Here is a 27,353-nt window from a genome sequence, read left to right as displayed (position 1 = left end):
CTGGTCTGATATCTCCGTGCACCAATTGAGCACTGTGCATTTGTTCTACCAGTTCAAGCAAGCTGACAGTTAGAAATGCAGCAAAACTTTGGGAGAGTCGCTTTGCTTGCAGAACATCCTAGAATATTCACAAAAACAAAATAGAAACTCTGTTTAAATGTACCTTTTTTTCTCTTTTAGATCAATTTCTCAAAAGGTAAAACATTATATCAATTGGTGCTTTTACTGATGCTGCAAGACATTGGTAGGCATCCAAGTTAATGCATATTTTTTAAACACCTGCAATTTTATTTAAATAAGAGAAAAATCTAATATCCATTAAATTAATACAATGGCTGTTTATGCAATTGCATTCACAAGGTCATGACTGTTAGAGCACAGTAAATCACACTGAAGGTGATCTAGTGCCATTTTAATATTTACCTGTAGTGTGTGGGGGTTGAGTCTCTGGTTCAATGTCACACAACCTTCCTCGTACAAGTGACAGCTGCACTGGTCACTGAAATATTTTTCAGAGTTGGCACCCAGGCGTTCCCTCAACTGGCTGTTAATGTAGAAATCCCACGGTAAAGACTGGAAATCAACCTGCAGGGAAAGATTTGAAATAATTTATACCCAGTACAAAGATTAAATGTAAGACTCCACCTGTTAGATACAGTTGTAAATGGTTTTTGGAAAATGTGTGCCTTGTGCAGGACTAGCGACAGCAGATTCAAGGACTACAAGGGAAAAAGGACCGCCAGGGATTAGAAGGAGCAGATGGATTGGGTAAAACACCTGGGACAAGAGAAACATTGTTTATACCTGGGAGATAGCAGGCTTGAAATGATGAAATGACAATAATAACAGAAATCCAAACGAAGATGGATAGGCCATTTCAATGCTGCTGGAGGGGTCCACATCATAATGTGCTTGCGGGCTTCAGCAGAGATGTTGATGTAAGTGTTAAAGTTTCTTACAGTAGACGAGAGAGTGAGAAAGTGATGATCCGGCCCAGGGGAATGATCTAGATGGTAAAGTCGAAGTGACCGTTTAGAGATGGTGTGGCTGATCTGGAACGAGGGGATAAGGGACCTGATGGGGGGGGGGGCCTCGAAGTCGAGTGTGTCCAGGACAATTCTGAGAAAGTCGAGTGAGTGCCCTTGGCTGACAGTTTTATCCTCTGACAGGGGGATGACTAGAGGCAGGAGGAAGGTGATGTGATGGTGGTTGAGCTGGAACCAGCAGAGGACATCAGAAAGGTAGTCAAAAATCTTGAGCTGCTATGGCAGCCAAGAGCGAGCAGGGTAGCGAAATAGAATTGACCCCTGGGTGTCAAAGAGGAATGCAAGAGAGCCAGAGTGAGTAGGAGCAGAATCAGGCCACAGCAGCCCTGCAGGGTTTGGGCTTGGAGGAATTCCCAATGGAGCTTGCTTACACTACAAGGACGGGAGTTCAAGTTGCTGGAGGAGGAGGAAGACAATGGCGCTGATGGAGTGGCAGAGAAGAAACAGAATTCTGATCGCTTCCTGCTGGGATATGAATGCCACATGTATAATATTTTGCAGATTGTTGGTGGGCAAGACTTTGACAGAAAGTTGGTCTGCATTATAATAGAAAGTAGCTTAGAGAGAAAACGGTCTGGTTTAGATAAAGGCCATCCCTGGAAAACTGCAGTAGATTTAAAACCCTGGGCAGCTGGGATGATGCAGCCAGGTGGAGGAGGAGTCGTAGATCCAGAGCCAGACAGAGGACAACGATCTAAAGCTTTCACTTTGAACAGTAGGGAAACAGACATCAACGGCTGGAACAGTTCACTACAGCTGGAATGGCAGATTCAGCTGCAGCGTCCAATGAAGCAGAGAGGGATGATTTGAGTGGATTAAAGAGATGTTTTTTTCCTGGGCTGCATCTGGTTGGATATCAGCATCTGATATTTCAGAACCATATGGACAAGGGTGATGCAGGTATCCATTTTATTAATACATTTTTCTTAAGAATTTTAGTTAGACAAGTTTAATAATGCAGTTTTTAGTGAGATTTTGAGTCTGCAAACCAAAGTAGCAAAATACTCACTGACCAATGGATTTGTTTGACTTATTGTCCAAGTTGCATTAAAATTGAAGGCTGGTCTGTACATGGAGCACAAAGAAAAGCTAGACCAAACGAAGAGAGAGAGACTGGGAAAGAGGGTTTTAAATAGGGAGTTTGATGGGGCAGAACCGGGGGGAGAAGCCTAAGCTCCTGCCCCCTGATCCACACGCCAAGGTTACAATTAAAAAGATCTTCAGGCCAGGACATTGTCAAATGACTTTGTTTTGCCTGTAGGGCAGGTTCAGTTTAATGTTATTTGGAAACAACTGCAAAGATAATTAATAGCATACAAGTCAATAATGGAATGCTTGCACCGCCACAATCTTCTAGTGTCCACTCTGCTCCACTTTATCCAAAAGATTACATTTTATCGCATTTACCACAACGCAGTAAATCAGCCATGAAGTGTGATTATTGCAAAACGTGTATATGCTAAAATTCGAATGGTCTTACATTTCATTCTCACCGGTTTACGGGCATGATTGCAGTAATCTTACCTTAATAACTATAGATTTACTATCATCGGTGTCCATGGATAGTTTGCCAAAATATACTCTGTAACCCTCAGAGATTACTGCTTCCCGCTGAATTATATAGGTTTCACCACCTGCAAATAAACAAAATCATAATTTTAAAACACTTATCCATAAATACTATATATATATATTATATATATATATATATATATATATATATATATATATATATATATATATATTACTGCCGAGCCTTTGCAGTCCTTTTCAGCCTCCAGCAATGTGACCCTGCTTGTGGCACCATGATGGCTGTGGGCTCTTCCCTTTCAGAAGTTGAGCCTCGCTCTTCCCGATCATCTCAATCCATTTCGTTCTTCTCTTAATTTGTACTTCAGCTGCTTTCAACTTCTGATGGTATGTGGATTGTTTTTGCAATTAACTATAGTTTCTGCTGACCGTTCGCAGCCATTTTAGCACCTTGCAGTTTTTAAAGTCTCGACCAACACATGTTTTAGCACTTGGCTTGTCACACTGGCTGTTCATTCTTCTGTTTTAGGTTAATTTGTGTTAAGTACACCTCTATGAGATATATCTTCTTTAAAGCTTGGTAGTATTGCAGCATTAGTAAAAAATATTTCTTTATTAAACAAACAAACAAAAAAAACGTGTAACACCAATAGTACACAATCAGGCATGTAACACCTAAAATAAACCGTGGGTCCACATTCACAGCATGTTATGCGAGTTCAAAAAGGAATGCTATAGTAGTATCTTTGGATGAAAGTGTGGTGTGTATGTATACATAACAGCCAATAGAGGCACATGGAAATGGACAAAAAAAGGCACTTGAATGTTGTCGCCTAAAGAGAAAAAAGGTTGCCATGGCGACCAAAATGGTTGCTACTTGGAGCACTGAAAAACAGGTAGCATTTATGGACTTATTCTGTTCGCTATAAATTACTTTATGATTAAACCTCATCTCAATTTATTTCATTTTGTTATCCTGTTTATTTTAGAACTCCACCCACTTCAGTTTAATTAAAATCTTAGCCTATTAATTCACTTCCTTATCAACATGTTGCTTTGGTTACCTAGAGACACTTCACCACCCTCCTCCAGTGTAGGCATTTGTCCCGATTCCATGTGAAACTCTGGAAAGGAGCTCAGCGGTTTGGAAATGTTCTCCAAGAGCTGCCTTCGAACCTGCGTGTTCCAGGGGTCTTCAGCTAGAGTACATGTGGAAAAAATAATTATGTTTTCTATTAAAGCACATGGCTAGTTTTTAAAACAGCGGTGTTGAATTTATTAAGACGTTTAAAAAATTACTTAACTAGTTAATTACTTCCAGTTTTTCACATGACACTCATAGGAAAGCAAAATTACAATATTCCAGTGCTTAAGAATAATGGCTACAATATTTTTTTTTTAAATCTTAATTTCATGCAGGTTGTGTAAGTATCATGACTAGGCTTAAAAAATTAGAAACCTGGCTGGGCAATATCTATATTAATGATATCTGGGTTAAAGTACAAAAATCTAAAAGTAAAAGGTGCTTGCCTGCTGTCTCATTGCCTTCAATGGGGGCACACACAGGCAGAGACTGCCCTAGCTCTAGTTTGCTTGGGACCATCTCTTTGACAGAAGAAAGTCCACCCATTGAGGAAGTAGAAGAGGCAGAGGAGACGGAAAAATGAGCATCTTCTAAACTGGCTTCCATAATCGGACTGAAAAGAAAACAGTTGGTTAGCAGCAACACAGCCTTGCAGTGGTATTGAAACGGGTACTACTGTGTGCATCTAACATAAGATAGTATTGCTTATTATAGATTCAGTATTGGTTTTTTAGAAGTTTTTTTTTTGTTTTACCATAACATTATCACGACACTTTGAATCTTCAGTAATTTTAAACATTAGCAAACTAAGGGATTGATTTGGTCAACCTATACTCCTATCTCATTAGTGTAAAATTCCAGCAGAGGCTCAAATCAACAAGGTTTCATCTTTATCTTGTGTCCTTAGCTTGTGTCCCTACAGCTGAAATTACCACGGTGGTAATGTAAAAATCTGGATGGTCAGCAACTTGTTTTCTGAAGTGGAGTACATCAATGGTATAATGGAAATATAAACACAAAAATTTGTAGCCATGAGAATTGTAGTTTATTTATCTAATGCACCTGTTCCAGCATGTTTAAATTAGCATGCCATTCTTAATTCAACAATCACTGTAGTAAATACTGCTTAACAAACTCAGTTTGGTCCAGTTAAATGAGATTTTGGTTGTTATATATAAACCTTTACTGTAAAAGTACAACCAAATAGCAAGATACCACCCTGTGGCACGGTAGCCTCCTAGGTCAGAGGGTATTGGCAAAGACAGAGTCTCAGACACAAAGCTGCAAGTTTAACACAAAATAACACAGCAAAAAGTCCAGCAAAAACATTTTTAACAAAACAAAAAAGGGCCAAAACAAAACAAACATTCTACAAAACTCAAATAAACCAACGGGACAACACACAAACACTAACCTTCATCATGAACACCGACATTCATTCTCAATACTAATTCTAAATTACCACCCTTGACCACATATTTTATACACCCATGGCTGAAGCCTAATTTATCATTTATTCACTTGTCGGCTCCAGCCACATTCCCATGTGTTTTGACAGGGAGAAATTTAACCCCCTCCCTGCAAACCTACTATTCCCCACACAACCGTGCACTGGCAGGGATTTCACTCTGCCACACCCCCAAATATGTTTGTCTGTTTTATTACCTGAGCTTTTTAATTCCAGCGGCCTGCTCATTTACTGATGGAGTTATGGCAAATCTTTTATGAGTCATCTCCTCACGGATAGAGTTCTCTGGTTCTGAATCACTCCTTTGTGCCATCACTCCATTGAAAGGGGTGGAGGCTAGCTGGGCTGCTCTCACAAAATCACATGTGTTTTCTGGACTGGGACACAGGGTTTTATTGCGGTAATCACTGAGAATAGCGTCTTCATTCAAGGGTTCAATTCCTTTCAGCTCATCCTAAAAAGAAGAAAGAAGGTCAATTTAACCACGAAAGAAACATGGTATTTTAAACAAACGGAAATATTGTTAACTTAACAATTGAAATTGAAATCAGCAAAGCAAACGTAGGCATAAGACAAGTTGTTTTACTTTCTAAAGCATATGGCAAATTACATCTTTATGTGCATCACTCAAAACATAAAACATTTAAATTGTATTTCTCATCAAAAACTGCAAGCAGAATTATTTTCAAGCTTCTAAGAAATTCTGAAATGATTGTCATGTTACTATGGACTTCCAGAGATATTTCTTACACTTTCAGCAGCACCTTCTTTGGAGATGTCGGAGAATGGCTTTAAGATGGCACTAAGTGGACGACGGACACTGGGCTTGGTAGTGGTCACAGGACGCCTGCAAAGCAACAAGAATACAAAAAGATGATCACGTCAAACAAGTCCTAGAAACTGATTAATTAATATAAAATAAAAGCAGATTTAACTGACATTTGAGAGCATGCATTTGTGGGATATGTTTTAGCACTCGAAAGTGAAAGAGGGGCAACTATAAATTCAAGCTGTTTTGATATTAAAAGCTGATATCTAAAGTGATTATATCAGAAGCTTGTCCCCATTGACTCCCATAATATTCTAACTGGGACATTTCAATGTAGTGGTAATAAGCGGAGGTTGACATTGCCTAAAAAATATCCCTAAAACTTACTCTATAAGTTCTTCTGAATTAGCACTCTCATCTAAAATGGTAAAAGGAGTGAACTTGGAGAGAGGTGCATTGGTCAGCAGTGGCCCAAAACATGGTAAACTTTTGCCTAAGAAGGAAGAAAAAAAAAGATTAATATTAACCAAGTAATCAGTGAAAATATCAGCAGCAAATAATTCAATTAAAAAAAACATTGTTTTTCTGAAGGGAACTTTGTTATGGTCTCTACCTAGCTTTGAACCAGCACATATTTACTAATACTACTGTACTGTATTAGGATAAGCATCCTTCTCTTACCAGACTTCATAAACATTTTTTCAAATTCATGGTCTTCTGTGACAGATTGATCCTCAAACACTTCATCTGTGGGCACAGCAGATATATCCAATAACAATCAATAACTAAACCTGGTTCAGCATAAAATATATTACACTAATGTCCAAGCGTATTCCCCTTAGGATTAACATGGATACATAACATAAATATTTAACAATGCATTCCACATAAAAGTAGACAACTGTCTTTACAATCTTATTTCAGTTACTAAAGTTGTTCTGTGATATTAAAAGGCATTGGAAGAGGAACATGCTTATACACACACACACACACACGTTAGATTTTGTTTAAAATGCTAAACCATCTCAACAAAAAGCTTTACTGTGTGAAAATAAGAAAAGCTTAACAGACAGGTTGCAAGGGTTATCTATTTCTATCAGTTTACAGGGCTGTAAAGGTTTCACACGATACACTAACTGTTTTATGAGAATCTTGCATAGAATTGTTATTACTTAAAACATTTAAATGCATTGTAAAATACTGTAAATGTAAAAAATCTATTAAAAGAGCACTTTAAATAGGGTAGTAAGCATTTTTTCATTAAATGTGCATCATAGTTTAAACATTTAATCCATTAAAAACAAAGATTTAGTAAAAAAAAAACACAAAAAAAAACAATTTACCTGCAAAACCAACAACATCATTTTCACTTTGAAAAGGTTTGTTGTCCCTGTGGAAGAAAAAGTATGCATTAGAGTAATTAATCCAAGTAATGAAAGGGTTTGGAATGTGGTTCACAAGACATTTATGTACACTGGTACTATATTGAAATATGTATTACATCACCAAAAAATACAATACTTTTTATTGCTAGAATTGCTTACCTGATTGGAATAAACTCTGGTTCCACATATATTTGGAACCCTGTTTTATCCCCTCCTGGGACAGAATGGGGGGCACTTTCCGGAACAACTGGTGATCCAGGCGTCTGACACTCTCTTCTTTCTTGAAAGGTCTATATAAAGGAACACCATATAGAACATTTACACATCAGTATGGTTGACGGTTTTCTATCTGTTTCAACAAACAGCTGTACTGTCTTGAAAAGTTCAATAAATCAGCAAGGTTTTCCAAAAAGCATTCTTCCCAGATTTTGCCCCCAATATTCTCTGAATACTCTCAAGAACAAAAAAGCTAATGTACGAGGTGAAGATTGAGATATTACTATTAGAGATCAGTTGTCCCCATACGATTACTTTTTTGGATGGAGAAAAGCTGTTTTTGGGTGACAAAAGGCTATTCTGGGCAGAATTTGGCATATATTTCACATCATACATCACCCTCAATCCAAATTAAACAGCTTCTTAATGCAGTGATTATGGATTTTCAAAACAATAACTAGGTTTCCAGTTTGTTACAGTTCACTGTAATGTCAACCAGGTCCACAAACTGAGTCTCACGGTTTGAAATATGTTCATTAAACCATTTTAGTGCAGACTCAAGTGACATACAATCAATTTTGAGATACAAAATACCGGATTCTTGTTCAAATCAGGAAAAACACAAGAGAAAAAAAATAAGAGCTCACCTCAGGTACGTTCATCTGTGCCTGTGCTTCTTGAAGAAGTCTCTGCTTTTCCTCAATTTGTCTTCTCAGTTCCTCTTTTCTTCTAGCTGTTGCCAAAGCAATTTCTGAAGGGAAAACAAATACAACTGAAATCTACAAAACCAGCGGTAATTAGATTTACACAAAAATACACAAAAATGAAGAAAGGGGAGGGAAATCCATTTAATTGTACTGCTGCCCTCCAATCCCTATAAAAAATACATTGCAGAAATGTGCCCAGAAAAAATATTAAAATGTTTGGCCACTATTACATTTTTGTGAGGTGTTCAGAGCAGAGATATTGCACCAGTTACATACTGGTCAATCTTAAAATATTTGCATTCTAGGTATAAAAGAAACATGTATTGTATGATTTTAGCATAGTGGAATACTGACCCATGAAATAACAAGTAGACTTACAGAAATATATTTTCCATTGTGAAGGCGCTGTTCCAAAAACACACATACATGTCCTGCAAGTTCTTGCTTCTCAGCACCTTCTGTTCAAAGAGAGCTCAGCCTTACCTGAATCACAAAGCAGGAACAACACATGCCCATCCGCCCCCCTCCAAAAAATATATATATATATTGCTCCTGATGTTACCATTGGCTTCTTCAAGCTTCTTTTTTCTGTAAAGCTCAGCTCGGATCTCCTCGAAACAGAATTCACTGGCACCACCAAAAAGCAGCTCTGCAGAGTACATGGCCCGTTCTTTTTTGTCAGTCTGCCCCTGCTGCTGTCCCTGCACCCGCTCCAGTGGGTCCTCCTCCTTTCCAAGCTTGCGGGTAGACAGCACATTGTTCACAGTAGGGTTGATTTTACATGGGGTTCTGAAGAGGCGCAAAAACTATTTTAAATGACTTGTATTGCAGGATTTTTCACTCTGTGAAAGTTAATTTAACAACTGGATAACATGCTTACATATATTAAAAACAGTGCTTTAAAGTAAAACAGTTCAATACCGATACTTCCCTTTAGGAATTTTCTAATTATATATATTGTTTTGTTTTATCACCTCACGACTGCAGCCCACAAACCCTCGCAGCAGGACTGAAGATCACTGGGCAATCTCTGTTCAATTCAACCCGACTAGTGTGGTAGGGTCTGCTGTAGGACAGACGAAGTAACCAAGTACAGTCCACAGGAGCTCATCGACTAATACCACGCTCCCTAGGGTTCCAAGCCAAGATCACCATCTCCGCCTGACCAGGATTGGAACCAGAAGGTTCAATGGTGAACCCTGTGGAATTATTGTAATGAATAATATCTGCTAATAAGCCTGGACAAGAGCACATTACTTACATTGCCGGCTGTTGATCGGACTCCTCCACAAACGGCAAAAAGTTTGGCCTGCTGTTTGTAATTTCTACAGTAGCGTTTGATCTTGGATGTTGTTGCAGCTGAAATCAGAGACAATATTAAAAACCACTGTACATGTTCTATAGTTAACAATATACTCCTTTAGGTACACAGATGGAAGTTATCAAAAAGTAACTGTACAAGATCTCAAAGCTAGACCCACCCCTTCTAGAGATTTACTAATGAAGAAGATAGTGAATGAAGAATGAATCGATACAGAACAGCCAACTCCCTGCCCTCTCGTGTACCTTGACAGTGTTCCACTTTCTTGGGTTCAGCTCATTCTCCTTGGCTCTGACTGTAGGCGGTGCACTCCAGGTTTCTGGTCGAGGTGCTAAGGACTCTGCAAGCCCAATCTGGTTTTCATTAAATACTGAAAATCGTTGGTTCTGCTCATTTTGCATTGGAGCGGGCATCTGTATGCTCAGCCCACGGCCACGGTCTGCAAAGCAAAAGATAAAATGACTTGTAGTCGTGTGTGTTTGAAACAACAATTTAGCTAACTGACAATGCTTCTGTCAAATATACTGCTTATTATGCGTGGTTCAGCTAAGGTGTCTCCTCCTTAATTGACAACTTCAACATTCCAGTTATCATTTAAAAGACAGGCAAAGAATGTACTAACGCTTAACTGAATCCCCTATTCGGGAAATGGGGACAGTCGCCTTTGTTTTCCCTTTGTGTTTCAGCTCAACCAGTGAGGCTCTTTGGGGCTCTGCTGCTTCAGGACCCTCCACTTCCCCATCTGCAATATTCGTCATGATCTGACGGGATACACGTGCTTGAAAGTTCCTAAATAGAAAAATACACTTAATGTTAGGTGGAATTAGATTTCAAAACCTTATGTACTACATATTTTTTACAGTTTTTTTTCCCCCCCTGTATCAGTTAAATATTAAATTAGGAATATTTTCTCTGTTCTATTATATTACAATTAGAATTTGTATCCTTTTACTTCCTTTATACTTTTAAATCGCTCAGTCAGAATCCCGGGGTAGTTAGGTACTTGGGCATTACACCTTTAACATTTACTGTAGTCAATGCACTTTAGTTACCTTTATTAAATTCCTTTTTCTTATGGCAAAACATTCAACCAACTAGTATGCTTTCAAATGAGTGAGCTTAGGAGGCTAATATTAGGGAATAATGTTGCAATACCAAGGAGTTATTTTTAATATTCATATGGACATGGTTGAGACACAGCTGTTCTTATACTCATGACTTTTACTGAGTAATTAAAAACTGGATAGAGGAAAGTGATAACAGATTAGCCAGTTTAGACTAGAACTGCCTTGTGCACTTACTGTACTTCATTAAGGTCTTTCAAATGGAGATGAAGAAAGGTTGAGACATAATTAAGAGTTCAGTTTCCAATAATCTACAAAAAGCAAGTGTTGAAGAAAACTAAACAAGATAAAAGTGAAGAATGGTAATGGCACCTGTGATGATACTGCAGTTTATCCAATGGTTCTGCCTTGCACTTCAGACCCTCTTGAAAAATGGCATCTGCTTTCCTTGTATTGCCACGCATCTCATACTGATCTGCCCAAGCGATATAGAAAGCAGCCAGCGAGACTCCAATCCCTTGTCCATGCAGGTAACTGAACAGATCTAGAGGCTCGCTGCACTGATCAGCCTTAAACAGAAATGCAGAGAAAATTTAAAATCAAGAAACTTGGACCATCACTTCATTTCATTTTTTTTTTCATAAGGCAACAACATTCCGTGTTTCATATTAGAATGTACAATGTTATACTTCAGAAATCCGGGGGGTCTGTTTTCTATACAGCGGTTGAAATACCGACTCCCTTAATTATTAATCACACTGACATTTGCCTCAACCTGGGATTTTTAATGGCCCCTTTATTAACATCACTAACCATGATTTAAGTTTCTCAAATAAGTTTGCCCAACAGGTTAAAAAGCTTGCTGGTATGGAGATAATGTTTTCAGTTTCAGGTTTATGTATTACAAAACTGTTCTGGAAGAAACTGTGTGTACATGTGTAATTGATGAGAAAAATACTTTTAGTGCATGAAAAAAATGTGGTCATTGGGGCGGGGGGGTTTTAGCATCTTGAATGTTATAGAAGGCTGTGTGGTCCAGTGGTTAAAGAAAAAGGGCTTGTAACTAGGAGGTCCCCGGTTCAAATCCCGGCTCAGCCACTGACTCATTGTGTGACCCTGAGCAAGTCACTTAACCTCCTTGTGCTCTGTCTTTCGGGTGAGAAGTAATTGTAAGTGACTCTGCAGCTGATGCATAGTTCACACACCCGAGTCTCTGTAAGTCACCTTGGATAAAGGTGTCTGCTAAATAAATAAAATAAATAAAAATAATGTGACCCAGCAGTGTATGTGCCAGTTGTTGTCACCTGCTATTTTCCTCCTGATGTTAGGGGGCGCTATGTCAGATAGTGCGTATAGGCAGGGAACAGGGGTGGCTCTTAAGCAGCCTGTTATGACTCTGCATGTTTACTGTGGCTTGAGCGTCCCCAGTTGGAACAGGCATACTCAGCCACAGAGAAACAAAGTGCCAGGGCAGCAGTGCGAAGAGTGGATGGATGTGCTCCCCATTTAGAATTTGCAAGCTTTCACAGAATGTTGTTTCGTGTGTTGACCTTGGCTTTGGTATTTAGTTTGTGCTTTTTGTAACTGAGTATACGATCCAGTGTTATCCCCAAGTACACCGGGTGATTCTGATGTTCAAGGCTTTGGTCTCCCCAGAGGACATTCAGGTGTCATTTTGCATCCCGGTTTCTCAGGTGGAAGGCACAGATTTGGGTTTTGCTAGGGTAGGGTTTGAGATAATTGTTTAGGTAGTAATCTGAAATCTCGTTCAATGCCCTCTCCAGAGTCTTCTGTGTGTCCTCAAAATTCTTCTGCTATGTGGTGATGCAGAGATCGTCAGCATAGATGAAGCGCTGACATTCGGCAGGTAGTGGCCGATCATTTGTATAGATGTTAAATAAAAGTGGGGCGAGCACACTGCCTTGTGGTAGGCCATTCTTTTGGGAGTGCCATCTACTTTTCTGGCCGTTTAGTTCCACATAGAAGCATCTGTTCTCTAAGAGGCTACGAATGGTCTGGCTACCAGATCTAGGTCACCAGTCATGAGGTACAGTTTATGGATCAAGGTATGATGTTGGACAGTATCATATGCGGTAGATAGATCAACAAACGCTGCACCGGTGATTAGCTTCTGTAAGAAAATATTTAAAAGTATGATTTCTTGAAAAATTGCCATCTTTGTGTTCACCAGAATAATCAAATGTAAGTTCACCCCTAAAAAAAGCCATAATATATTACTGTATTTATAAAAAAAACACACACACAGTATCCATACTTACAAATTTAAGCCAGAAGTTCAGATAGCGGGGGTCGTTGAAGTATTTTTTCTCTTCATTAAACTGCATGACTACCCTTTCTATCAAAGTTGAGAGGTTACTTTCCTTGCCTCCTTGAGGGTAGGTCTGCTCAGTCCATTTAATATACCTTAAAAGAATAAAATAATACATTTTTCTATTTAATAATGCCCTAGCCTTGATTTTTATGTACCATAGGAATTATTTAAATTGAAATATTTCAGGTAAAACTTTCGCCTTTAAGTTGGTCCGCAAGTATTATATTGTGGCAGCGAAATATTCTGAAAAGTTGAGCTGCGCAATTAGAAATGAAACTAGAGCTAATAAAGGTTAGATAAAGGGATTTTAAAACCTTAGGTACTACACCCTATTTTAGTTATGCAATTCATAACATTTAACATCTTGCATCCTTTAGAAACATCAATTTATTGTATTCTAATATTTTTTTTCTGTATTAGTTAAAACAATAAGACTATTTTCTCTGTTCCACTTCATTATAATTATAATTTGTATCCTTTTATGTCATAAAATATTACTATAAGTCATGGTTTGGTATGCTTAATTTCATTCTATTGAATTATTAAGAATGGTGGAAAAAGTGTCCTACCTGTCCCATACATCTAGTGCATCATCACCATTATAGAAACGGATTTCAGATTCTAAAGCCCTGAAAAAAGAATATTTCAAAATGAGGTGCAGATTAATATAAATTAAGGGAACCAAGTTCAAAACAATATTAGTGCTTTAATGTTTTTAAATCGATCATGCAGTGATAGGGGTTGTACATCACTGAAACACTTTCACTAGACTATGCATTTCCTGGAATACATATTATGAAAGTATTGCTATATACATTAATAGCTTTGTGGATTGAACCCCAGCCCTGGGGAGTGTATCAATTTAAAATAGTGCTGGAACAAATATTGGCATATTTGAACACTGCTTGAAATGTTTTTGGTGGGGGAAAAAAAACAGACCATAATTTCCTTTCAATAACAGAATATATAAATGACGATGAAAAAGATATCATGCAAAGAAACCAATGATGTCTGAAATAACTCACATTATACTTTCCAGAAGTGTCTCTCTCTCTGTCATTTATTTAATAGGTAATTTGATGGGGTACCAGGTTTACTTTACTTGATAGAGATGTTTTACTGTAATATTAGTGCAAATTATACTACTGTTTTGCAGCCAATTTTAAAATTATGTTTAGATTTTGTAAGAATATTCAAACAAGAAAACCCTATGTTCGTCCCAGCACTAGTTTAACATTAGCAGCCACAGAGAAAGTTAACTGTATCTCAGTCTGAGCCTCAAAGGTAAGACAGTTCATGACATGTCCACCTATGAAGTATAAAGAGTTATCACCAAGCGTGTTTTCATTGATCATTTCATTTGTTTAGTTGTTGACTCTGTAGGCCTACTGTACAAGTTTACAGATGTGTATATTACAATTTTATTATTATTTTTTCAGCAGCTTTTAAAGTTATGATGCTTTATTCATTATTACAATGTTACTTTTAAAATAATATTTCAGCACCATCCTGCAACACCCTAAATGTACAGTCCCTTTAACGCTGGTTTTCTGTCTGAACAGAAAATAACTGTACTGGAGAGGACACATACTGTCTCTGTTGTTCGATGGCAATGTGGCTGGTTCCCTCTTGAGTCAGTGCCTCTTGTAATGTTGAAATTGCCCGGCCCTGTTTCAATGGCTGGACATTCTCTTTACAGAGCTCCCATTCATCACCTCCCTCTGCCATGGTGCGCTCTGCTCAAACCAGGTTCAGCTTTTATAAAAACAACTTGTAGAAACAAAAAATACAGAGAATATTATGATACATATCAACATAGAAATGCAGCTCGTTGTACATTTGCAAACATATAAAATCTAATAAATACTGTACAGGTGATTTGGAACACACTTTGAACCAGCTTTGATAAACCAGGATAAACAGCAAGTCACTAATTTTAAAGGTTATTTCTGGTTATTCAAGAAGCACTCTCACAAACGTGTCTGAAAATAATTGTCAAAACAGATTGAGTCTAACATTTATAATATATTTAATCAAACTAATGACATGTTCTGTCTTCTGTACAGGATACCATACGTCAGGTAAGCCTTTACAAAAACTAAGAAATGTCAACACATACTAATCTATTACGAAAACAAAATTCCAACCTAAAGTTAAATTCATTATGAATACATCTATTCATTTATATATGTATGTATTTGGGGTTTTTTAATAACATTATTGTATAACTAGTGACGATCAACTTTAGAATTTTGTTCAATGAATCATTGTTGATAGAGACAGCTCAAAGATTTGGCCATGCAGATTTTAGGAAAATAATATGTTATACAATTAAATCTTAATTATTCCATATTGATAGAGTACATGACAGGAACAAATAACACGGTTATGCAATAGAACAAACAACACGAGCTACACACACAGACATTATTATTATCATTATCATTATCATTATTATTACTATTACTATTACTATTATTTATTAATTAATTAGCAGACTTACAGTTGTTATAAAATATCACATTACAAAAAACGTGAATACGGTTACTTTTAATAGAGTAAAATCAAGTACAAGATCATAGGTGCCTTTTTTGTAACCGTTATTTACAGCAACATCGTGTTCACCTGTTACAATAATAGCGACATTAATTGTATTGCTTACCTTTAAAATGCGTTGTAAATGATTGTGTTTACAAATACTGTACGTTGTTTATTGAAAATGCAGTGGTACTTGAATCTAACTTCCGACTTGTTTGTAAAAATTCAAACAAAACCGCGCAGACGTCGCTTGTCAATACCTAACGCTGATTGGGCGACGCGTATCTTGACACGGCGTCAAAATAAATTATAATAATAATATTAAAACAATAAATAAATATTATATATATTTTCATTTTGTATGTTTAAAGGTACGTTTTTTACACGTTATTTATTGTTTCTTATGATTAAAAATTAAAGCATAAAATATTGCGTCGGCCTTGCTCAGAAGTCTGGGAAATGTAGTTTGGCACCAAGCTTTCGATAAATTAAGATTCACTGAATCTTATAAAAGAACATTTTCTTATGTAAATATATAACAATCTTGTTAAATAATGGGACTTTTTCTGTATGTTATTATATATGTATATATGTTTTTAAATAATCGTTTCATATCTGGTAATGAGCCAAGGAACTACAACGACCAGCATGCACCGCTGTAACGAAACAAAACTTCCTGGTTGTGTATAGTTTTTTCTCGTTCATCAAGGAGCAAGTTATACTTTGTAGATTTTAAGAAATGTACTAATAAATATGAAAATGTATAGCTAGTTACAAGTAATCTTTTCATCTCGCTCTTCGTTCGATTAAATAACGAGAAAATAAAGCACGTCATAAGAAATATCGAATCTAACCATCGCTAATAAAAATATGATATTGTATGTATGCTAAATATTTATCTGTAAAATAAATAAATAAATAAAAACTTTACAATAGTATAGATATTATTGGAGAGGTCCTAATTTAAACGACTACAAATAAATTAAATGAGTTCAGTCGATATTGGATTTGAGATTTAAAAGACTTAGTGTTTTGAATAAATCAATGTGCACACTTTCTAAGTTTCTTTCACGCTGTTACATTTTTATTCAATTCACTGTGATAACATTTTTTTTTAAAAAAAAGCAATTTTTATTTGGCATGATGGATAGAAGATGTAACAGTTGTGCTTCAAAATTTACTCTCTTCAAAAAAGAGGTAATGACATTTACTGTGTTCAGTAAGTTTGTTAATATCAAGTTAGAAACACAAATGGCAGGTTTACATGTGTTTTAACGTTCAGTGTCGCATTCCAAGTGGCAGGTTTTATAAATTAGTAATACAAGCTTCCAAAGCATTTAAGTGCTTAACAATAAACCACTGCAATGTATTTAGCTGCTTTGTTGCAATTACATTTATATAAAGGTGGGCTACAATGTATTTTTTTATGTGAACCTCGGAGTTCGCAATATGACCGCTTTCTGAATGCCGGTAAAAGAAGGCAATGTAACCTAACGTGAGAACTAGAGCTACAGTATCCTTTTATTATTGACATGATTTAAATGCTGGCGTATCTAAATACCGCCACTGATAAAACAGGGCTTTGTGGACCAAGATTATAAAATAGCATCTCTTAGGAGTGCAAGCAAGTCTCTTGAAGTGATTTTGCCTGTAAAAAAAATATTAACAATCCCAGGGAAGGTGCTATTTAATTTGTTTGAAGTTTAGCCTGACACCTTCAGTGTCTGTATTAGTTCTCAATAGCACTTACGTGGGGGAAGTCTTTTATTTATCCTGGTAGCCAACCCAACTGGTTGATTCGGCTAATATATTCCATGATATGATCTCTTTCTCCTAGCTGGGTTGTAAGAACTGTGGCCACTCCTATTGCTCGGGATGCCTGGGTTACAGTGCTGTGGTGCCCCGATGCGGGAACACACAACAGAAGGTCTGCAAACGGTGTCATGGAAACCTGACTGGGTGAGTATCAGTGACCCTTCCTCTATCAATATGTTACACATGTGTTAATGGGTTATTCCACAAGGCAGAAATTTGACATAAAAACCTGAGGATGCTTGTAGGGTGTTTTGTAGTCAGTTTTGTTTTTAAATGATAAAGTGTATGCTGCTGCAAACAGGTTTGGGAGGTGAGAAAAAAGTACAATGAAAGTATCCAGTTTTTACTGTCACTTATTGTATACACTCCTTCTTGCTTTAGCAGATTTTATTAATTTATTTGAAATTGTTATACAAAGGATAACACCTAATCACCTGAGCTTTGTAGTTTACTAGGTGCCTCCTGGGAGCACTGTCAAAGAAACCTTTGTACAGTAACTTTCATACCTACCAGACATAGTAAAAACAAATAACTGTAATAGTTACTTTACTCAGTCACGTTCTGATACAATGGTGTTGCAGGAGGTCACAAGTACAGGTGGTCTGCTCTGGTGTGCCAGTAATGTTTTCTAGAGTCCCACACAAGATAAGAGGGAAATTATCCATAAATATGAAAGAAAGTAACCTGCACGTGAAAGCTTGACTGTTCTACTTTCATTTCCTGCAGTCGAGGAACCCAGAACAATAACGCAAAGTGGTCTCCTCCTGAGAACTACAAAAAGTGAGTAAAACAATTACTGGTAAATAAAGCAATCTATTTCACACCATTCTGCTTTGATATTTAACTTCATACATAACAAAGCTGTGTAGGGATTGACTGAGAGTACCAGTAAGCTCTGTGTTTCATTCATCAGTCACTGAGTAGATTTAACTACTATACTATGTCTATGAATACATGCTTTAGCTCCGAGGTGTCCGATCATGGTACTGGATCATGATCTATTATGCACTGGACTGTAAGCTCAGTGAATGTTTCCAATGGTGTTGTTTTAGGCGTGTGGTAGCTCTGGAGGCCAGGCAGAGCCAGCAGGGGGCACCATCGCAGCACGGGACCCGCATTCCTGTTCAAGACCACTCCCTGTACCGTGGGCTGAGCAAGGAGGATCGGGCCATTGCAGAGAGACTGGAGAGACTGAAGGCCGATACCAAACCCAGTGAGTTCATTCCTTAATGTATTGATTTAAAGGGGAGGCTTCATGAGTTGGCCGTCTTACCCTTTATATAATAGTGCTCATGTTTTCTTCCACCTTGCTGCTAGGTGTGAGATACAGTAGCAATGTAACTGGTCCATCAATATTTCCGAAGTTTTAAAGATCCCCCTTTTAATTGCAGTAATCATATGGCAAATGCATTGAATGGTATTGAACTAAATGGTACATTTTTACTATTATTAGTATATGTCAGGTTGAATCTATGTGCCATTTGTGATTCTATAATCAGAGACAATCCCCTCGGAGAAAGAAATTGAGTCCCGCCTGGCGGCACTGAAGGCGGACCCAGCCCAGCCCGTCCCCTCTGCCTCTGAGATGGAGAACAGGCTGGCTGCTCTACAGGGGAGGGCCCCACCATCCCAGACCCCCAGAGCCGTGAGTCACACAGTGCTTCAGTGATCATAGATTTCTGAGACCTCTTATATATACCCATTATATAAAGTATGATTCAGAATCATAAAACAAGGGGGAAAAATATTTGTTTATATGTTTGATTCTAGTAGTATACCGCACTTTAAACGTCATTCATTACGGTTGATACTAGGGCTAGCACCGAGTAGTCGAACAGTAAAGTGATAGTCGACCTCAGAAACTGGTAATCGAATAATCACAAATGATGTGATTGTGAAGCGTGTGGTTTCAGATGGATGAAAGTGCAGTTGTGGTTGCAAATATTAACTTATGAATGGCATTTTACAACATAATAAAATAATCTTTAACAAAAAATCCAAGCAGTTTTAAAATACAGTGCACAAACAGCAAAGTGGTACAAAACAGTCCATTCACAAATAGAGCACCAGAAATAACAAAATACATGTGGCAACTCAACAACCTATTTAACTATTTTACCTCCACTATTTTTACGTATTGTTGCTGCTACTGTATCCTTATGGTGAAATGTTCTTATATATTGACATGAACACTACATAATTCCCACACAAACACACACACACACACACACACACACACACACATGACTCATAGGAACTCTCATTAGTCATGGTTCATATAAGTACGTTGAATTAATGCTAAACAGTTTTTGGGCACTTCTTTTCAAATGCTTTGCAGGTACACCAGCCTCCGGACTCAAGATCGCAGACTGAAAAAGCCAATGATTTGTTAACCCAGCTGTCTGAAGAGGTGGCAATAGATAATACATTTGCACCACAGACAGGCACAGAAGGTATGATTGGCACTTTGAATTTGCTTTGGATCACAAAGCTCAGCTTAATTTTTTTTTTTTTTTTTTTTTTTAATTTAGTCGTTGCCAATTAGTTTTTATTATTTTCTCCCCAATTTGAAATGCCCAATTATTTTTTAGGCTCAGCTCACCGCTACCACCCCTGCGCTGACTTGGGAGGGGCGAAGATGAACACACACTGTCCTCCGAAGCTTGTGCCGTCAGCCGAACGTTTCTTTACACACTGGGAACTCGCCGTGCAGCCGCCTCAGAGCTACAGCGTCGGAGGACAACGCAGCTCTGGGCAGCTTACAGGCAAGCCCGCAGGCGCCCGGCCAGACTACAGGGGTCGCTGGTGCGCGGTGAGCCAAGGACACCCTGGCCGACCTAACCCTCCCTCCCCCCGGGCGACACTCGGCCAATTGAGCGCCACCCCCTGGAAGCTCCTGTCCACGGTCGGCTGTGGAATAGCCTGGACTCGAACTCGCGACATCCAGGCTATAGATCGCATCCTGCACTCCACGTGGAGCGCCTTTACTGGATGCGCCACTCGGGAGCCCCAGCTCAGCTTAATTTTAAGTGTTTTTTTTATTTTTTTTTATTTGGTGTATCATAAAGCAATAGAAATACATATGGTTACTTCTTATTGTTATTCAATACTTATTTGAAAATGGAAATTGTAACTGCTCAGCATATTTTTATAGCAGAATTCGCTAAAATAAATGAGGGGATACAATACAATTAAGCAGACTGGGTCCTGATCATACAGGTAAAAGGTAGACACACCCTGTACAATAACCAAAGTCTGAAAAGTATTTTTAAAAGTTTGATTTTAAAAAATGCAAAACTGTTTAATTTGTGTGGATTCTTTAATGATCTGGCTTTGTTCTGAAAAATACAGACCTCTGTCAGGCTGTTCCCCAAAACAGACAATCTTTACTGAGACTGTTTCTCTCCCCAGAATATCACAGGTTTAGCAGAGTCTTTCTTTTTGTGTGTGATCACGAACCTTAGTAATATGATAAATAATTTTAATTTAAAGAAAAAAAGAAAAACTCAAAACAAATACTAGTCACAGCACAGAGATTTTCCAGCCCATGCATGGTGTCTGTTGATCAATTGCAACGAACAACAAATTGAATCCTTAGGTCTGTACTAAGTTAAGTACTAGTTTGTACTACTACCTCAGTACCAACAACGAACAAAGTTTGGGACCAGCTGATCCCTAACTTTCTTTTTTCTGTATCTGAAAATGGTAGTGAGTTTGGGAGGGGACAGGATAAGAGGAGTGCTACATTCTTGTACTGCATATTTCAACTGTAGTTTAATGCTTTCTTACATTTTTTTCATTCCACAAACCTCAGAAAATCATATTTGTGAATTATTTAATGAATACACTTCCTGCGATATGCTACTTTTAGATTCTTCACATTGACCATGTGTGTTTCCAGACACAGAAGTCCCTCTGAACAACCTAAACAAGGGGGAGAGCACTCTGTATGGGAACCTTGACGACCTGCAGGAGAACGTGAAGCAGCTGGAGGCAGAGAAGAGCAGACTGCTGGAGGAGGCCATGGCAGAGCTGAAACAGGACAACATCTGCCAGGAACAGGTGCTGCAGATGGCAAAGAGGCTGGCTGCTCTCAAAGGAGAGGACCCTGACAAGAGTGAGTGACTCCCATGTGACCCAGTACTGTGCCACCACTCATGTCGCCTAACAAAATCATTTCCTAAATCTTCCCTGTCATGCCCTTTTATTCACTATAAAAGTCTCAAACGTTCCGTTTTGAAAGAAACATGTTATGTATTTTCAGTTTATAACATGAAATGTGGTACTACACTCTCAGGGAAGTTCTCATTTTTTCTTGTCTTGCCTTCCAGGAAACCTGTTACTGCTTTACTTACTTGGTCATTTCACCTGAGCAGTGTCTTTGAGGTCATAGCATGTGACTGGCTGTAAAGCATGTCAGTCATTAAGGGAAGCAGCTGGCTGGTTACTGACAGGAAGGAAGGAAGGTCCTGTGTGCAGCAGTCAGAGTAAAGCTTAGTTGGGGTGCTGCTGCTATGTGAGAAGTAAATCTGTGGTATGGTTGTAGGGTAAAAGAGCTTCACCAAAGTAAATAAAATTAACAAAAAAACAGTGGAAAACTGGACGATCTACAGCAGAATTCATAAAAATTGTGGAAAGAGATTTTGGGAAGAAAAAATTGTGATTTGCTTGAAAGTGATAGCAGTGGTGTTAATATGTAATCTCATTTAAAAATATGAATACTTAAAAATAAAAAAAATATCTGCATGTATTCTAATGTTTAAGTTTCGATAACATCAGCTATATTTGTAGATTATTTTTTTTTTTTACCAATTTTATAATTGGTACATGCAACAATACATGCCAATAATTAATATTTTTATTATTTACGTTGCAATAGCATAAAATAAATGAAATCAGCCTCCTGTTTCAACCACTGCCTTTGTTTTTGTGTCACATTGTCTTAGTAACTGCAGAGAATTACAAACAGCCAGAGAGTGATGAAGAAACTGAGGAGGAGTCTGTACAAAGAGTTTTAAAGCAGGTCTGTAATGTATTTGCTTTACGTTGAAAATGTATTGTTAAAGATTTCAAGTGTTGGATTTCATACTCGCTGTTATACATACATACATTTGGGCATGTTAAAAAAAAAAAAAGAGACCAGCTGCTTATTCAACACCTCTGAGCATACCGTAAAAATAATATTCTCAATTCCACACACAAGGTGGCAGCACTGTGCTGTTATCAGCTTTATGCAGTTATCCAGTTGGATTTTCTTCTGTCTTAAAAATAATTTTGCCTCTCATTCACATTTTCACAAACCATTAACATGTGTTAAATTATATATAGCAATAGGACATACAGAATTAAGTAATTGGTATGCTTTTACATGCAAGCCATTTAGAGTCACTTAATGTTTTGCTGTTTTTTAAAGACTTTGAAATGATGTGCTTCATTTTCTTTTCAAAGCTGTCTGAAGAAGCAGCTATAGATGAAGCTAGTGGCTATAACATTCCACCTGAGTTGACCAGACCATCAAACACGATGAAGCAAGCAGGGAAAACCAAACAGGTAATGACACAATACCCCTAACATGGGGTTGCACAGAGAAATATAGTTGCGTGTGACACCATTTGCTTGTTGCAAGCAACTAGTCATGTCTGCCAAGCAACCTGTCTTCAGCTCTGTAGCCAATCAAATTGGCCACTAATCTTGTAAAACCTTTTTTTACAGTCAATGATTTATTCTAGCTATTAATGGCCCCCGCTGGCAATGAAATCCCCTACGAAGGGGATATAGTGAAGTCAGTTGTACGGCATGTATGTCACACTTTATGCATTTCTACATATAGCTTGAGAACCGCTTATCCAATTGTCATGAAACTTGGTATTGACATTATTTAAGCAAAAGTTATTGAGAATATCGAAGTCTGGGGATATATGGAGGTGTCTGTCTGTCTATCATCCATCCACCTGCACGTAACACTTACATTTTTGTATCTGGAGAATGGTTTATCAAATTGATTAATTACATTTCAATGCTAATTTGTATTATATGCTATTATATAATACTGTTGATAAATGTCATCATCAACTTGTTCTTCATACTGATAGGTCTAATTTTGAATGCACAGCTGTGGTGCTGGATGAATGTTACTGACATACATAACTATTTATTTGTTTCTCTGTTCTGAACATGTTGTATTATTTGCCTGCCTTTATTCCTTTTGTTTTATCTTTTTCAGTGTCATATTGCAATATAGCCAATGTTTTATTTAAATATGAATATCCTCAATCATCGCTAATGTGTTGTATTAAACGTATTTCAATGCCCATGTATTTTTGTAGATGCCTTCTGCTGCACCTCCAGCAGTGACTCAGAAGCCTGTCAATGTTCCCCGGGAGCCAGACAGCGATGATGAAGAATTGCCCTGGTGCTGTATCTGTAACAGTGACGCCACACTACGCTGCCACAGCTGTGACGGGGACCTCTTCTGCCAAAGATGTTTCAGGTATCCGAATCATTAAAAAGCATCCCTGTACCTATGTGAAAAAAGTACAACCGTGTACCCTAGTACTGACAAAATACAAATATTGAGAAAATGATGAAAGCGTACGTAGGTTATCCAAGACTTTAACCACTCCATCACTAGACCTAGCAGTAGTAAAAAGAAACTGTGTAGACAAACATATTTGTTACTGTCTTTATATGTCATAATTGAGAGACATTGTGAACATCTATTTGTAATGTATGAGTAGATGAAATGTCTGTCTGTTAGATCATGAAGTCTCTTTAGTTGTATTCAGATTTCATAAAAGAACATGTCAGTGATGTATCTTTTGGTAAATTCAAATCCACCCCCAGAACCAGAATATATCATTCTTATATAATCTACAGTTCAGACTATATCTTTCTTTCAGCTACCTACCTAATTAACATGTTGTTTTAATGCAGGGTAGGACATGATGAATGTGACAGAAAGGAGCATCGAACAGTCAGTTACCAACCGCCGAGAAAACAGAAGAAGAAGAAATGAAATGCTTGGGGAGCTTGCCAACAATAATAACCAAACACTTGAGTCGAGCTCAATGCATATTACCTGTAACACTGCATGGCGAGCATAAGACAGTAATCCTCTGACTAATGGAATGAGCCATAGAATACAAGCATTACCCCTCCATGCAGACAGCCTTCCTGCATGTTGTTTGCATTGCTGTTGGTAGATCCAAGACTCAAATGTGGCAGTAAAAGTGTATTAATATTATTATAGTGCAGTAGCTACAACAATATTACACTTAAGTCTGGTTTTGTGTATTGCCTGTTGGCTTAAAGGAATGCTAACCAGTGCTTTAAAATATATTTTAGCTTTATGAACACCAGCCCCCTTTTATTGTACTGAGAATTGTTTGGATCTTCACTTTTTTATATAGATAGATTATGTAAATGCTTATTGCTATAGATACATTCTGGTACCTTTCTGTAGGTCTGATGCTAAACAATGAACAGATTCCTTACCAGGAAGCAGCAGCAACTTTTCATCTATTGCGTTGCAATTGAAATACCTGCAAATTAACAAATAACCAACATATCCCCAATTGAAGAGGGAGGGAGAGGAATGGGAGAGACATTTTCTTTCGTTTCATTCAACACAACAACAGTTACAAAAAATGCACTTATTTCATGAATTGTATTTTCCTGAAAAAACTATTTTTCTCAGCTAAAATGTTAATTGAGTTGGGCTTCAGGACCACAAACATTTAATTTCTGTGCACTTCCTGGGTTACGTCACCTGGAGGGTTAAATTGTCTCCACTCCTACACTGGCTTGTCTCCTGTCAACGTCCAGTTAGCTCCTTCCCCTATTGACTGACCTGCGTTCGGCCAGTAACATACTTTGACCCAGAACCCACTGTTGGGATAAAATGGCCAAAGCAGTAAAGCAGTAACAGACTTCCTGTAAGGCATGGCTTGCAAACTGAGATTTTTTTTTTTTAACCAAGTGTATATCAGATATTATGTTTTAAAATGAAAATACATGTTTTCTATACTATGCGTTACTTTACAAACTGCACATTGGTGACCTATTTCATGAATAGATGTGCAAAATGGGTATGATTCATGGAATTCAGTTGTTAGCTACAATTACTTTATTCCTGGATCTATTATTATTATTTTTATTATTATTATTATTATTATTATTATTATTATTATTATTATTATACCAATTGCTTTACAAATTAATGAAATCAAGTGCTGCAAATTAAATGTAAAGATTTCTACAAGTAACACATATTTATCCAAGCAATCAAACTCACACATAATTTATATTCAATTCAATGAATTATGCAAAGAAAAAATCCTTTTCATTCTAAGTCTTTATTCAAGAATAACCCAAATAAATGTGATGCCTCAAAGCATTTTGAGATAGAAATATTGAATTCAGTTGCAGAGTCTCCAAAAAAGCACTACAATTAAACAATGGTTACCTTCTGTTAAGCCCCTTCTGTGAACCATTATTGAGAGTACAGTAAGATCTCTATATCATCTAAACTAATTGGGATCAGCGGGTGTTCGGATAATCGAATTGCAATTGTGAATTTGTTTATATGACTTTCCTAATCAAAGATATAATCCAGCCCTTTTATCAAGTAAATATACAAAATACTGTAGTGATCTGTTCTGTAAGTACCAGGGGATGAAGGGCTGGATAGTGCATTTTCTATGACAATGGGGAAAGCACAGCACACTACAAGCCAGGTTACCAAGGGGCTGTTCGGATAACAGAGACGCTGGGCAATCAGGGTTCGGATAACACTATGTAACACAATTTTTGTTCCTGGGTAGTAAGTGTTATTTCCTAATTGCTTATGCCTCAAAAGTATAGAAAATGGCTATTATTCCCCACAAACTTTGCTTTTGTGACCAGGACAGTGATATTTTGAAATTTACCTATTTCCAGTGAGAAAATTGGCGAATTTGTGTCTCTTCGTTCACATAAAGTCAGCAAAAACTTGGTAAACTTGGGAAACTTGGTAAAACCGCCTTGGAGACCCATCAGGAATGCCACCATTTTTAAGTCTCCTATGACCTTGATGCCATCTCAGAAAAATGCAGATATGTTTCCACTTAGGCAGCTGGAACTAAACTGAACTGGTGGGCTTAAGGCCCCTGTATTTATACTACTATTTATATTACTGGAAAGTTCTAGACGTTACTCCAAGTTTACTCAGCACTGAATCTATCTGGAATGTTCTGGAAAATAGGTAAATTTCAAAATATCACTGTCCTGGTCACAAAAGCAAAGTTTGTGGGGAATAATAGCCATTTTCTATACTTTTGAGGCATAAGCAATTAGGAAATAACACCTACATACCCAGGAACCAAAAAAAAAAAAAAAATTGTTACACGGTGTAATCAATCTTTTATGGTATCAGAATCTAGAGATGTATGGAATAAACTGCATAAATCTATCTGTATGACACTCTTACAGTATTACATATGTTGGGTTACAGATCGTTCGTATTGTCAGTGCTGCTACAGAGCTGTGTAAGTCTATTTTGATGATTTTAATTGTTGGGGAGAACCCTGTGTTTGTGTCCTATCTCATTGCGCTTGCTGGTGTTAGTTATCTAGACATTTAAAGAGTTTTTGGTAGACGCTTCCGTCACCAGCAGTTTCAACATGTTGTTGGAGCCTCTGAAATGGTGTGGGTAGGTAGCCTCCTCATCTTCTGCTGTTTTCTCTTTCATCGCCTAAAAAATAAATAAATAAATAAATGACTCAATGGTAATCATTTCTACTGCAGGCTAGCCTCCTTGTAAATTACCTTTCCGCTGTATGCGTGTAAAATTATCTTATTTAATTTGCAATTGCAGTTTCACAGAATCCCTGCTGAAACACTTTAGTAGATGAGTGCTTAAATTTCAGAGAAATGAAGCTTGAAATTATATGTTACAGTGATGCAGTCACCCAATATCATTATGTGCCATCTTTCCTGTTTTTCTATTAAGATAGATTGGACAGAGATGTTTTTGTTTTTTGTAATGACTTGCTTAGTTCCCCTGGCATTACAATTAAGCTCACAAAGCTAAATCTACCTT

General features: G+C 37.5%; 2 protein-coding genes across 2 annotated transcripts in view; one reads left to right on the top strand and one right to left on the bottom strand.

The window, feature by feature from the left end:
• The window catches only part of LOC117418591 (mitotic checkpoint serine/threonine-protein kinase BUB1 beta), a 19,265-nt gene extending 3,535 nt beyond the window's left edge, over positions 1–15,730 (bottom strand). The window contains exons 1-21 of the mRNA XM_058991431.1: positions 15,585–15,730; positions 14,514–14,692; positions 13,492–13,551; positions 12,870–13,014; positions 10,963–11,159; positions 10,149–10,315; positions 9,772–9,965; positions 9,467–9,564; positions 8,768–8,994; positions 8,146–8,249; positions 7,442–7,572; positions 7,241–7,287; positions 6,579–6,644; positions 6,285–6,390; positions 5,879–5,975; positions 5,326–5,582; positions 4,107–4,273; positions 3,641–3,775; positions 2,571–2,680; positions 424–585; positions 1–118 (exon numbers count right to left, since the gene is read on the bottom strand). The exon at positions 1–118 is cut by the window's left edge and continues 22 nt beyond it. Of these exons, the coding sequence (XP_058847414.1) occupies positions 1–118; positions 424–585; positions 2,571–2,680; positions 3,641–3,775; positions 4,107–4,273; positions 5,326–5,582; positions 5,879–5,975; positions 6,285–6,390; positions 6,579–6,644; positions 7,241–7,287; positions 7,442–7,572; positions 8,146–8,249; positions 8,768–8,994; positions 9,467–9,564; positions 9,772–9,965; positions 10,149–10,315; positions 10,963–11,159; positions 12,870–13,014; positions 13,492–13,551; positions 14,514–14,650 (2,725 nt within the window). The 5' untranslated portion in view covers positions 14,651–14,692; positions 15,585–15,730. The remainder of the gene's footprint in view (positions 119–423; positions 586–2,570; positions 2,681–3,640; positions 3,776–4,106; positions 4,274–5,325; positions 5,583–5,878; positions 5,976–6,284; positions 6,391–6,578; positions 6,645–7,240; positions 7,288–7,441; positions 7,573–8,145; positions 8,250–8,767; positions 8,995–9,466; positions 9,565–9,771; positions 9,966–10,148; positions 10,316–10,962; positions 11,160–12,869; positions 13,015–13,491; positions 13,552–14,513; positions 14,693–15,584) is intronic.
• Positions 15,731–16,108: 378 nt separating this feature from the next.
• Positions 16,109–26,184, top strand: LOC117411810 (abscission/NoCut checkpoint regulator). The gene is made up of 11 exons (XM_058991430.1): positions 16,109–16,657; positions 17,298–17,419; positions 18,002–18,055; positions 18,328–18,488; positions 18,775–18,920; positions 19,614–19,728; positions 21,177–21,392; positions 22,222–22,298; positions 22,724–22,825; positions 23,602–23,765; positions 24,209–26,184. Exons 1-11 carry the CDS (start codon positions 16,505–16,507, stop codon positions 24,288–24,290), a joined length of 1,392 nt encoding a protein of 463 aa, XP_058847413.1. The 5' UTR covers positions 16,109–16,504; the 3' UTR covers positions 24,291–26,184.
• Positions 26,185–27,353: the final 1,169 nt, after the last annotated feature.

This window comes from Acipenser ruthenus, chromosome 18 (genome assembly GCF_902713425.1).
Source record: "Acipenser ruthenus chromosome 18, fAciRut3.2 maternal haplotype, whole genome shotgun sequence".
NCBI lineage: Eukaryota > Metazoa > Chordata > Actinopteri > Acipenseriformes > Acipenseridae > Acipenser > Acipenser ruthenus.
The sequence above is the reverse complement of the archived record's forward strand: the minus strand, read 5'-3'. Positions and strand labels throughout refer to the sequence as shown.